The 14,602-nt window shown below is 38.4% G+C and overlaps 1 protein-coding gene across 1 annotated transcript; it reads right to left on the bottom strand.

Annotated features, from left to right (window-relative positions):
- Positions 1-8,172: 8,172 nt before the first annotated feature.
- LOC121767794 lies at positions 8,173-10,120 on the bottom strand. Its single transcript, XM_042164122.1, has 2 exons — positions 8,837-10,120; positions 8,173-8,300 (listed from the first exon to the last, which is right to left on the bottom strand). Exons 1-2 carry the CDS (start codon positions 10,011-10,013, stop codon positions 8,263-8,265), a joined length of 1,215 nt encoding a protein of 404 aa, XP_042020056.1. The 5' UTR covers positions 10,014-10,120; the 3' UTR covers positions 8,173-8,262.
- Positions 10,121-14,602: the final 4,482 nt, after the last annotated feature.

Genomic DNA, 14,602 nt, shown 5'->3' with positions numbered 1-14,602 from the left:
GTTTGAGTTGATTGAAGATGGAAATTGGAGTGATAGAGAGGATTTGAGAGGAATAGATGTGTGTTTGTGTTTGAAATGAGTATGGAATAGAATTATTTATAGAGTAAAAAAATTAAAAATTTAAAAAATGAAAATAAATATTTAACGGTAATATTACCGTTTGAAAAAAAAAAAATTTTTTTTTTTTATTAAAAATCGATTTTTAAAAAAAAAATGAATTATTGCGTCATCAGTGACGACGCCCACTCGCGGGCCAGCGAGTGGGCGTCACGCACGCATGGGGACGTGCCACGTGTCTCGGGCGCGTGGCGAGACAGCTCGTCTCGTGTCTCTCCGAGACGAGCTACGCGACGAGCCGGTCACGAGCTGGAGACGAGACGGCCGCTGCAATGCGTCTCGCGGGGGTCTCGTCTCTCCGAGACGAGACGCGAGCCCGGCGCGAGACGCGTTGTGGATGGTCTAATGGTTAGTACGAATATCATTATCACATAGACTAATAAAATTTAGAATGAACTATATATAATTTAGAATGAACTATGAAAAATAGTTCATGAATTATGGGTTTATTTCATCAATAATCCCTAGATTTTAAAAATATCTTCAGTAGTCATTGAACTAAGAGGTTATTTCAAAAATCAGTCATTTTGCACTGTTTTCTCCCAAAAATGCCTCTTTGGGCTGCTGAGCAATTTTGTCTTTTCATATTTTTAACTTTTTCCGTATGATATTATTTCAAAGAAATAAGTGTAATCGAACATTAAAAAACATAAGAAAAGAAGATATTTTCGTTGATTTCAGTCTAACCAAACATAATAATTATGATATGTATAGTACTATAGTGCAAAAAATTTGAGTTAGAGTTCGGAAACACCTATTCGTGCTGAAATTGCTTAATTATAGCACATAATATGCACAAGGCAAGGCTTGGAGAATCTTTAATGCAAAAGTTGCACCAAAATTGAGAGATCAGTGCACAATTTTAGATGTCATAAGGATTGTTAGAGCATGCACAACGGAGAGTAGGTAGACGTCACCATGGTTCGGGAACCGGCGGTTCACGGTTCGGAACTGCCGGTTCCGGTTCAAGAAAAGCTTGAACCTGAACCGGCTCGTCCAAGGTTATCCAAGCCTCCTAGCTCAACTGGTTGAGAAGGGAGGCAAGGATATGGCGCCATCCAGGAGGTCCTGAGTTCGAATCCTGGATGGCGCAACCTGGGATTAATTTCCATGAGGGCTCAAGGCTTGTTGCCTTGGGACTTTACAAGCGTGCAGGCCTGGACCTGTCTGAGGATAGTCAACTTACATGCCCGGGACCCGCCTGAGGGTAGTCAACTTACGAGCCAAGAGGAGGCTAGTAAGGACGTGACCACGAGGGGCTGGGGTGGGCTAGTTCGGACGTGACTACGAGGGGCTGGAAGAGGCTGGTTCCACAAAATCTCATCATTGGAAACTCTATACAGGAGTGAATTCGTCATGGAGAGACGGCAGACACTGGAGTAATCTAAGAAGCTAAGAGCATGCAGTCTTAGATCCGGCACCAGCTGCTCCATTAGCGATATCCCCACCTGCGCACCATTCTCACCAACATTGACAAGCACAGTCGTTCTCTCCTGACCATGAAGTCCATTCTGTCCATCCACACAAACAGAAGGCCTCAAGTCCCCCAATTCAGAAGGCCTTCGCTGCCGCCTCAACCTCCGCCGAATTAGAATAGTCGCGAAGCAGATGCATAATGAGGTCACGGATAGAGCTACCAACAATGACGAATAATCACTTATACAGAAAATTTCAGAAATGTCAAACATAAACTCCATTTCACAACTAATTGAAACAAAAGCGTAGCAGCAACTCAGGCAGTTGTTGAATTGAGGAGGAAATAAAAGGCGATAAATTCGAAACCAAAGCTTGGATTCAATTAGAGAAAAAAAAACCCTGTGCTTACAGATAAACAGAGTAATTTTAGTATGTGATTTTGTACCTGTTTTTCCTCACTGTCTTGCTTTCTTATCCGGTGGATTAAAAGCATTCGTGTGTAATCTCTGCTGGCGAAGAGTAATTTCTTTAAATGAAACCCTAATTTAGGGATTTTAGAGAGAGAAGATAAAATCGGCAGAGATAGAAAGTTGGTGCTGGTTTTGTAACTGAAATGGGGTGCGGAAGAGAGGTGGCGGAAACTGTACACACATTCAAACGAAGGGTAGTTTAGGTAATTCGGATCATAATTTTGCATGCTTTTTTGGTATATAATTTAAGTAGACTATTTGTAGAACAAAAAAGTAAATGAAGGCATAAAATCATTAAGGGATATTGTCATATTGGCCCCTAATTCATGAAATTTTCAAAAAGTTGAGTTATTTCTACGAACTTTAAATTTGGCAAATAATATCACGAATTTTTACCTGAATTTGTTATTTCACACCAGCGAAAAAATTCCTGCAAATATTATCATAATATTGATTTTTTTTCGTAATTTCTCGACAACAACTTCGAGAGCTTCAAGTTCTTAATCATTGAGGATAGTTTTTTTTGAAGCACACTCTCCAAAATTGTTCTTCAATCCATTAATATAGCCGAAATTTTTTGATGGTGGAAAATAACAAACTCGGGTAAAAGTTCGTGGGAAAAATCAACTTTTTGAAAGTTCCGTTATATTAGAGGCCAATATCCCAATCATTTATTTTAGTTCAAATTTACGCTTGCTTTCATTTCTTACACAAAAGATTTCTATTTTAAACGATATTCACATTCTTATATTTTAGATCTATTTATATTTTTTCTTCTAATTTTATTTTTCAAATAATATTTAGTAAAGAAATTCAATTATTTTAAATAGGAGACTCAACTAAATCAGAACTCTAAAATATTATACTAAATTTCACAAACAAAACTTATCATAATACAAACACAAATTTTCTCATAAGTTGAGTGAGATATACTATTAGATATGTGTATAAAAGGAAAATAAAAATAAATTAGTTGTGCTTGTATAAATTTTACAAAAATCTTTGTAATATGTGGTAAAAAAATCTCAAAAGATAATAAATTATATTAGGGATACTGGAACCTAGAACCAAGTACTTTATGTCATATTTTGGTATTTTCCACAAACTTTAAAAGTAGTCTAAAATATCAAAAAATCTACGTTTTGCTTATTACTAGTATTTCCTAATCCCAAAAAGATATTTTCTGCAAAACTTATTATATGTGAGCAACCGTGAAATATTTATGATATTGTAAATCACTTTTTAAGTTTGTGACAAGTAGGACAAAAAGTTGCTTAGAAAACCACGTTGATTTAGTCGTGCTAAGTAGGATAAAAAATGCACGTAAGTTAGTCAAATATTATGATTGAACTGCCATAGAAAATAGCAAACTATAGTCTACTTAAGGATGATATGGAGTAAAATATTGATGGATGTTTTTCTACTCCCTCCGTCCCATAGAAATAAGCCATATTTTCTTTTTCATCCGTCCCATACAAATAGTCAATATCCATTTATAGCAACCTTTTTCTCCTTCTCTTTTACTTTATTATTTATGGGCCCCACTATCTACTATACAATTTCAACTACTTTTTCTCATTCTCTCATACTTTACCAATTATACATTAAAACTCGTGTCATACCAAATAGTCTATTTTTATGGGATAGAGGGAGTAATAAAATTCCTAAACTCCATATGTGCATTCATTGTGGCGTGCATGTATTGTGCTGTGCATATACTGTGAGAAGAGAGAGTTGTGAAATCAAAACAGACATCTTTCCAGTTTCCACAATGCCGCATACGCAAAACTTGAGGTAATGAATCATTTGTTAAAAGAGAAACTAGAATTTCCCAAGCAATTTTTGAAGTTTTATGTAATTTCAAACTGTGAATTCCATTCTGTCCATCCATACAAACCGAAGGCCTCGAGTCCCCCAATTCAGAAGGCCATCGTTGCCGCCTCAACCTCCCCAGAATTAGAACCGACGCGCAATAGATGCATAATAAGGTCACGGATAGAGCTACCAACAATGACGAAAAATCACTTACAGAGAAAATTCCAAAAATGATAAACATGAACTCCATTTCACAACTAATTGAAACAAAAACATTGCAGCAACTGTTGAAATGAAGAGGAAATAAAAGGCGATAAACTCGAAACCTAAGCTTGGATTCAATTAGAGAAAAAACCCTATGCTTACAGATAACCAGACAGAGTAATTTTAGTATGATTTTGTACCTGTTTTTCCTCAAGTCGGATAAAAAATGCACATAAGTTAGTTGAATATTGTTATTGAACAGCCATGAAAAATAGCAAACTATATATAACATATTGATGGATGTTTTCTAATAAAATTCCTGAACTCCATATGTGCATGCATTGTGCTGTGCATGTATTGTGTTGTGCATATATTTGTTCATATATTGTGAGAAGAGAGACTTGTGAAATCAAAAACCCTAAATACACACTTTTTTCCAGTTTCCACAATGCCACATATGAATCATTTGTTAAAAGAGAAACTAGAATCTCCCAAGAAATTTTTGAAGTTTCATGTAATTTCAAACCAAGAATGTAAAAACATTACATTACCCTTTCCTTGCAAATCCTTGGCAAGGACGTTTCCTTATCTCTACACAAATTGTTGATCAGCTCCTCTGTGGATGAGAGGTGCTAAGCTATGATGGTGCATCATATACCACTTACCGTTACAGAGTTCATAAATGTTTGTCACGTTGTATGCCCTCCCCATGTTGGAATAAGCTTTCATGGTAACCCAAGCCATATTTGTTTGGACATGAGTCCATACATCTCGTATCTGGAAATTATTAGCATTCTCCCAGCTAAATGATGCACGCACGCCAGCTTTCCATGACTGCTTGATTGTAACTAAAACGCCAGGTCAAGGAACATATTAGCATTATTGTTCTAACACATGGACCCACAACGACAAAACATTATAGCAACTCAAAAGAAACGGAATTAATGCACAGATAATGCACATACATACCTAGTAAATGACTCGCCAGTATGCGACCTTACTTTAACTATCCTAAACACTAAGCGTTGATGTTAAGAGCATCTCTAGTGGGCGGATGTCCCACTCGGACATCCACTAGGACATCCCAAAAACACCTCATGCCACGTCACTAGGACTTCCTGAAGAAACAATTAGGGATCGAAAAATGGTATAATATTATTGCTTGAATGATATGTGCAGAGATTACATTCTTATAGGTAAGATTACAATTTTCATATGGTAATTACAATCTCCTAATTTTGGAATATGATCAATTTGAGATCAATTAGAAATCAATCACATTAACTTCTTGATTTCTTTCCAACACTCCCCCTCAAGTTAAGCAACGGGATTCCCGATACTTAACTTGCTTAGTACTTCTCTGAATAACTTTGCGTTCACAGCTTTGGTTAGGATATCTGCCAGTTGATCTTCTGATCTTACATATGGGAAATCAACGATCTTGGCTTCAAGCTTCTCTTTGATGAAATGTCTGTCGACCTCCACATGTTTGGTTCTATCATGCTGAACTGGATTTTCGGAGATGCTAATTGCAGCCTTGTTATCACAGAACAGTCTGCATGGTTTAGACATATGAAGTTTAAGCTCCGTCATGAGTCTTCTCAGCCATAATATCTCAGTGAGACCACTCTTGATCCCACGGAACTCTGCTTCAGCACTAGATAGTGATACTACCTTCTGCTTTTTGCTCCTCCAAGTAACAAGGTTTCCTCCTACTAACGTAAAGTATCCTGCCGTGGACTTTCGGTCATTTGGGTTTCCTGCCCAGTCTGCATCAGTAAATCCATTGATCTCCAAGTGTCCATGTTTTTCAAATAATACCCCATACTCTGCAGTGCCTTTCAAGTATCGAACAATGCGTAGAACTGCTTCCCAGTGATCCTCTTGCGGTGAGTGCATAAACTGGCTTACAATTCCCACGGCATATGCTATGTCAGGTCTGGTATGGGAAAGGTAAATAAGTTTCCCCACCAATCTCTGGTATCTTCCTCTGTCTGTGAGTTTTGCCCCTTCCACCATCTGCAGTCCATGATTCTGTATCATCGGGGTGTCTGCTGGCTTGCAGTCTACCATGCCCACTTCTGCTAGGAGGTCAAGGACATATTTTCTTTGATTGATGAAGATCCCTTTTTCTGATCTCAAAACCTCAATTCCCAAGAAGTATTTGAGCGGGCCTAGGTCTTTCATTTCAAATTCTTTGAACAGGTTTTTCCTCAATTCGCCAATTTCTTCCTCATCGTCTCCTGTGATGATCATGTCGTCGACGTAGACAATAAGGCATGTGATTTTTCCATTTTTCTTCTTGAGGAATAGCGTGTGATCTGAGTTACTCTGCACGTAGTCGTATTTCTTCATCACTTCAGTGAATCGACTGAACCAAGCTCTGGGGGACTGTTTCAGTCCATATAACGTTCTCTGGAGCTTGCATACTTCCCCGGGTTGAAACTCATCTGAAAGACCTGCTGGGGGATCCATGTATACTGGCTTAGGTAGTTCTCCATGTAGAAAGGCATTGGTCACATCGAACTGGTAGAGTGGCCATTCCTTATTTGCAGCGATCGAGAATAACACTCTAACCGTGTTGATCTTCGCTACAGGTGAGAAAGTCTCTGCATAATCGACCCCGTATGTCTGAGTATACCCCTTTGCTACAAGTCGTGCCTTATACCTCTCAATTGAGCCATCTGGTCTTCGTTTGATGGTGAACACCCACCTGCACCCTACGGCTTTGACCCCTTCTGGTAGCCTTCCTTTCACCCACGTATTATTTTTCATCAATGCTCTCATCTCTGTAAGCATAGCCTCTTTCCAGTGTGTGTGCTTCATCGCTTCCTCGGCAGTTCGTGGGATCTCCTCTTCCTCATAAAGCGCCGCTTGGAATGCTCGTGCCATCTTACTCAGATTTCCTTGGACAAAGTTTGCAACTCCATATCTACTCTTAGCACCGATTCTGTCAGGAGAATATCTTTTTGGGGGAATGCCTCGGGTACTCCGTGGAGGAAGCACATATCTCCCCGTGTCCCCGTCAACGGTGTTGTTTTCTTCTTCTGCAGTGTTAGTATCAACTACAGTACTCTCTTCAGGGATAGATACGGGGCATACCTGGGATACTGGTCGAGGTCGATCGAGGGGTGGTTGAGTAGACTCTGATGGAGAGGCGTGCTCTGCGGCAGTGACCGCAATAGTCTCTGTTGGTTCCTCAATTGAAGGACTTGGAGGTGACACAAACCAACTTAGACAGTCCCCATGATTAGTTTCAGGATTTTTCTCCCCCTGGCTGCTAAGGTGGTGTGGGTAAAAGAATTCTGTTTCCAAAAAATTGCAATTTATGGTGGTGATGATTTTCTTAGTATTCGGATCATAGCATCGATACCCCTTTTGGTTTACCCCGTATCCCACAAAGACACATTTGGAAGCACATGGTGAGAATTTGGTTCTTTCATGTTTGGGTGTATGGACATAGACTGAGCAACCAAAGACTTTTGGTGGCATACTAAGGGTTTCGGGTATTTTGGCTTGTTGGGAGAGGATATCCAGGGGGGTTTTTTTGTTGAGGATTTTTGTGGGTAGTCGGTTTATGAGGTAAATCGAGGTTGCCACGGCTTCGGGCCAAAGAAAGGTAGGCACTTTGGATTCAATCATGAGAGCACGGGTGACTTCGAGAATCGTTCTGTTTTTTCTCTCTGCTACCCCATTTTGTTCGGGTGTATAGGCACAAGAGGTTTGGTGAACAAGGCCTTGTTTTTTAAAGAACTCAGACATGTCATTGTTTACAAACTCCCTCCCATTATCAGATCGAAGGATTTTTATGGTGGTTTGAAACTGAGTCTGGATCATATGAAAAAATAAGCTGAATTTTTCAGCTACTTCAGATTTGTGTTTCAAGAAATAAATCCACGTCATCCTAGTGCAATCATCAATAAAGGTAATAAAATATCTAAAACCCTTTCCCCCAGTAACAGGTGCAGGACCCCAAACATCAGCATGCACAAGTTCAAACATAAATTTCATACGAGTATTTGAAGGTTTGAAAGATTGTCTGTGGCTCTTGGCCAAAACACATGTCTCACAAGAAAAATCTCTAGGAATTTTAAAGTTTGGAAATAAAAGCTGAAAATAACCATGGGAAGGGTGTCCTAGTCTTCTGTGCCACAGCCAAGCCTCCTCTCTCGTGGATCCTTGAGCCAGCATTGCACTGCCATGTTGAGCTACCCCATCCACGTAGTAGAGTCCCTGGTTCTCAGTGCCACGCCCAACGATCTTCCTCGTCCGAATATCCTGTAAAATGCAACAATTTGGGTGCATTAGTAGAGTACAATTCAGTTCCCGTGTGACATGGCTCACTGACATTAATCTTTGAGATAAACTTGGCACAAATAGACAATTTGACAAACGAAGATTTGGGGAAATTTCTATTGTTCCGGCCCCTGCCACTTTAATTAACTCCCCATTCGCAGTTCGAATATATGTCTTAGTGACCTCACTGAAGTCGCTAAAGTCCGTTTTTACCGGAGTCATAGTATCTGTGGCTCCACAATCAAAGATCCATCCCCGTGTATCAATTTTACCCATATTTTGCACGTTGAATGCAGCGGAAATTTTCATAAGAGGTGCAAAACGATTTTGGGTTTTAATTTGGTCAATATGTGGGTATATTTCGGATTTCAGGAAAGCTGTGGGTGATTTATCATAATATGAGGAGTTTAGGGGTCGATTTGAAGTAGTGGGGTTATTTGTGTGGTTTACAGAAACTGGAGGGCTTAATTGTAAAAAAGGAAAAGTATTAGGGTTTGGTCTAAGACCAAACCCGTTACCTCCATCCATTGCGCCGCTGCTCCATTTCTGCGACTCCGTCGCTCCTCCGGCTCTTGCCACAAAATTCCCGACCCGAACCCCTCCGCCGCCGCCGCTGTTGCTGCCACCGTGGGTTTCCGGGCGAGAGTTATTCACCTGATTTTCTCCTCCAATCGATTCTCCCCTGTTCTGAACTTGGGGGTTTTGCCGCTGCTCCACCTCAGCGACTCCGACGGCGGCGAATTTCGCCTGAGTTCGTGCCTTTTGCTTCTCATCCCACCACTCCGGATAACCCACACGGAGGAAGCAAGTTTCCCTCGTGTGTTTGTTCTTCCCACAGTGGGAACACCATAGCTTGCTCTTGTCCGTTTTTCCTCCGGAATGGTGTGTAGCTCCAGCAGGTGGCGGCGCTCCGCGGTGGTTCGGTACTCCTCGGTTCGGTCGATCTCTCTGCGCCCCGAATCCATAGCCTATTTCCCCCGATGATGCATCGGCGCTCCCTACGCCAGTGGAGTCTCCGGAGGGTGGAGAGGATGCCGGTGGCATGATTCTTTGTCGAGCCGCCTCCTTCTTCACCCATCCGTAGGCTTCTTCGACTGAGGGGTAAGGTTGCTCCTTCAGAATCTCCCGACGGATATGGTCGTATTCTTGGTTTAATCCAGTGAGGAATTTGATGAGCCGTTTTTCGCTCGTGTGTTGTCGGAATTCCCCGATCCCCTTATCGCAGCATGTCACGGGTGGTTTCTGACTTCGATCAATTGTCACCCACAATCCGTGGATCCGACGGTAATACGTCTCGAGATCAAGATTTCCTTGTCTCATGTATATTATCTTGTCTTCCAGGTCGTAGATTTGATAAGGATCCGCCTTGCTCTCGAAGGTGATTGCGAGATTGTCCCACAAGGCTTTAGTTGTTTGATGATGAGCAAAATCGGCGATAATATCATTTTCGATATTATTGACGATCCAAGAGAAAACAATCAAGTCGGTTTCCTCCCATTCCCGGTACCCCTTGCTGTTTGGCTCCGGTGGTTTGTCGTAGATGTGGGAGTATCCCCCCCTGCTTCCAATCTCGACTTTCATCAGTCGAGCCCACAACGGGTAATTTTTCCCGTTCAATTTGAACGCCACGGTAACACCCTTGTTTGTCCTCAACTTTGAGGATTCTCCTGTTGGCTTGTTGTCTGTATCTGTCATCTTTGGATTGGTTTCTTTTTGGTTGAATTGATCTATGGTTTGGTTTTGGTATAAGGGCCGAGAGTTTGGGTATCACTCGGCTATGATGAGAATTCTCTGAGCCAGAATTCTTCCTGCTCTGACGCCATGAAGAAACAATTAGGGATCGAAAAATGGTATAATATTATTGCTTGAATGATATGTGCAGAGATTACATTCTTATAGGTAAGATTACAATTTTCATATGGTAATTACAATCTCCTAATTTTGGAATATGATCAATTTGAGATCAATTAGAAATCAATCACATTAACTCCTTGATTTCTTTCCAACACTTCCCATCCCACTGCCACGTCACTAGGACATCCCTTGCACAATCCGCCCTTCCCACTAGGACTTCCCGCAATAAAAAAAATCACAATAATGTAATTACGTAAAAACGGAATTATAATTTTGACACGGAATACGGGAAAGCAAAATACGGGCAAAAATACATAGTCATAAAACATAAAAAAAAACATAATTAGAAAAAAAACAAAATACATAGTCATTCAAAAAAAGAAAAATACATAGTCCAACCCGGACGTCCGACCCACTCCAAGTGGTGCGAATGAAATGAAGTTCAACGAGCCGTATATATAGAGTTTAAAAAAAAATTTAATTACCGGACGTCCGACCCACTCCACAATGGCGGACGTCCGCCCGCCCGTCGCCCGCACGTCCGAGGACACCCGACGTCCTCACGGGACGTCCGTATCCGACCTTCGACGCCACAATGGCGAACGTCCCGGTCGCCCGTCGCGGACGTCCGACCGGACGTCCGCCATTGGAGATGCTCTAACAATGGCTAAGGTGACTGCATAATAAGCTTTCCATCCATTAGATGGCTTAACATTACATTGCTCCAACGAGAAATCCTAGAAGATGGGGCAAAGGGCCAACAGATCAGTATATTGACAGTATACGTAATGACTGGATTACTATACACTAACTTTATGCATTCATACAGGAAATAAATATAATTTCAGAGAGCAAGAATCACACAATTGCCAATGAAAGAATTATTTGAGAATGCTACAATCATGAACAGGAGATGAGTTCTTTCTATTTTTGTTATAGGACACTAATGGAATTCCATTTTAATGAAGGAGTGTGGATTTATTCCGACTTAGGGAGTGACGCATAACGCTTATGCGTCGTTATTAATGAAACGCACAACTCTTATGCGTCTTTGATTAATGACGCACAACCATTATGCGTCGTTAAAAGACGCATAACCATTATGCGTCACTCCCTAATGACGCATAACCCTTATGCATCACTCTTTAATGACCCATAACCCTTATGTGCCATCTTCAAATATTAAGGGTTGCACCAAACTATTCTCTACACTTATGGAATTTATTTTAATGGGGGCCTCCCACACTCATTTACAAAATGCATGCCTATATCAACCCTAAACAATTATGGGTCCCCACTAACACAAATTGCACGTTTAGTTATCATTTATAAAATCTAATTACACAACATATATGGTTGGATAGAGATGTGATCAAATGCAAACTCTATATATTGTATAAGGTGTTGTGTTGACATTAAAATCTTGAACTTTTATACTATGTTGACATTCTGTTAATGTTGTGTTGACATTGTATTGAAGAGTTTGGAGTTTGCATTTTATCACTATCCGAGTGAGATATATCTCACATTCTATTAGAAATATCAAACGAGCCAATTTATTGAATTTTGGATCAGTCCTATTTTGATTGCAAGTTAATTGGGTTGATATTTTTTCGCATTGAAGTTGTCAATCTAAAACGTTCAAGTTTTATACTATCTTTTATGGCTAATCAGACTAGAATCCAACGATGAAAATTAATCTATATATGCATATTTCATTCTTAATAATTCAAGACGAGTAATTTTAAGTTTTTGGAATATAGTAGGAATGATAGATTTGTTAGGCACTAATGTGTCAAAATCGAAAAGACGCACAACCCTTATGCGTCTTTGGTTAATGACGCACAACCATTATGCGTCGTTAAAAGACGCATAACCCTTATGCGTCACTCCCTAATGACGCATAACCCTTATGCGTCACTAAATAAAGACGCATGATGGTTATGCGTCTCTCTATTAACGACGCATAATGGTTATGCGTCACTCCCTGAGTCGGAATACAACTAAAACCCTTCATTAAAATGGAATTCCATTAACATGCATTATAAAAAAAGAATTTTTCCAACAGGAGATTCATGCCAAGACCAAGATTATTAACATAATAACATGCTAATAACTAACAGGAAAAATACATAGTCAATAATCAATAGCATCCATGTTTGTGTGCAAGTATTGGGAGATTCTAGTTTCTCTTTTAAGGTCATTCAAACGATCTTTAGGCAATTCGCATCATAATTTTGCATGCTTTTTTGGTATATAATTAAAGTAGACTATTTGTTGAGGAAAAATGTAAATGAAGGCATAAAATTATTAATTTTAGTTCAAATTTACTCTTTCTTTTCTCACACAAAAAAACTATTTTAAACGATATTCACAGTCATATATTTTAGATCTAAATAATTATATATATTTTCTTCTAATTTTATTTTTCAATTAATATTTGGTGACAATATTAATTATTTTTAAATATGAGACTCAACTAAATCAAAACTCTGAAATATTATTAATTTTACAAAACAATTTCTACCAGTTCCATCACTCTATGCTTTCAAACTTATGAGTACCCAATTACTCCCATAACAATAAGATGAAAAACACTACGTAAAATCAAAAGTATATTCATATGATAGCGTGCATAATTTTATCTTAAAAGGTCTCTCTCTGTCTACTAATGAAAATAACAAATCTTATTTTTTTCTTGGAAATTTGCAATGATATAACTAATTAAACCATTGAGAAAGTCAATCTGTCAACCTATATATACATACCTTAGATGATAAATAGTCTATTAAGGATGATGTATAATATATTGATGGATGATTTTTCTAATAAAATTCCTAAACTGGAACTCTTTTGGGGGGAATCCGAATTTTTTTTATTAGAGCATCTATAAGGGTGTAAGGGTGTAAGTAAAGATAAATAACTACGGAGTATCATATTTATCTTTTGTATGATGAAAAGATTTTAAAATTGAAAAATGTATAACATCTTTCCTATTGAAGAATGAATTTTTATGTACAAAATGCAAATATAATAGTTATTAATTCTCTTTACTTTTCTATTTACTCATTTCCTTGGAGTTGCTTTTAGAGTATCTCCAAAGAAAATAGGTAAATTGAGAAGACATATTTCTCATTTACTTTCTCAAAAGATAAATATACTCCACTTCTTAAAAGTAGTGAACTTAAAAAAGGAGGTAAAATTTTAAAGCAAATAAAATTAACCAACATTTTATTTTTTTGTGAAGAAAATATAAAGATATATTTTTAAAATTGAAGAAGGTATAATACATTCTAAAATACCCTTTCCATTGAAGAATTAATTTTATTAAAAAAAGAGATAAATATGATGTTATTTATTTTTATCTCTCCATTTATCCCTTTCCATGGAAATGCTCTAATAAAAATATCTTATTGAGTAGCATAAAACAAAAACTGATAAAAATATTAATTGACAATTTTAACTTAAAAGTTTCTAGTTATTACTACAACATATATTAATTTTAGCATAAAAATATTAGAGCTTCATAATAGGAAGCTCTCACAAAAAATCCTTCTACCATCTCACAGCCCTCCCAAAGCCTCTCTCTTTCTCCCCTACCTCTCCCAAAAGTCTTCCAATTTAATTCATTTTAATTTTTAGTATTTATAATATTAAAAAATGAAGTGCAATGAGTTATACTTCAACAATTCCACATATGCAAAACTTGAGGTAATAAAATTTTTAGTGTTTATAAATTTTAAATAAAGTTTTTTAAAAAATATGAAAAACTAATAGGCGCCAAGAGAGTGTTGTCCCACCACCGTCCGCCCCATGGCCATGCCCGTCTCGTCAGTGCCTGCCGACCGCCATCCCACGACAGAAGGCGCACAATAGGCGCCGTCCCGCACGACGGTGGGACGGCTCCCTATTTGTGAATGCTCTTAGGTCATGTATCTAATTCACTCTAATTCATTCGCCGAAAGTAAAACAATGTCATGTGTAAAGTTACTTAATTGACTTTAATGGATAACATTTTGGTGGGTAATTTTCTTAAAATTTATGTTCACTAAAAGAAATTCAAACCCCAAAAATAACATATATAGGTCATTAAACATACTCCATATGAGTCACAATGTCATACTATTATTGATTCAACTAAAGTATCCATTGGTGAAGGGTAATTAAATTATAGCTTCAAACAAAGTAAAACTAAGCACTAACATACAACTAACTACTCACAACTAGAATATGGTGAATGAAATCACACTAATCAAACTATAAATATTTCATTTAAGCATTGCTCGAATAGGAACAAGAGTCGAAGAACAAATTGCATGATAAACTAATCTGTCTAATCCGTCCCTATTCTCCAAAAGAAATAGAGCAATAGAAAACCCTATATTGCTAAGCAATCCCTAATAATCACGTTGGTGTTAGTTCACTAACCA

Source organism: Salvia splendens, chromosome 15, assembly GCF_004379255.2.
Source record: "Salvia splendens isolate huo1 chromosome 15, SspV2, whole genome shotgun sequence".
Taxonomy (NCBI): Eukaryota; Viridiplantae; Streptophyta; class Magnoliopsida; order Lamiales; family Lamiaceae; genus Salvia; species Salvia splendens.
This window is presented reverse-complemented; position numbering and strand designations above follow the sequence as displayed.

What these genes read in the sequence shown, in the direction of transcription:
- LOC121767794 (XM_042164122.1), bottom strand. Translation starts at nt 10,013, where the DNA reads ATGACAGATACAGACAACAAGCCAACAGGAGAATCCTCAAAGTTGAGG. An exon ending in CAGCGGCGCAATGGATGGAG is followed by an intron (nt 8,301 to 8,836) that starts GTAACGGGTTTG and finishes TGCATTTTACAG; the next exon opens with GATATTCGGACGAGGAAGAT.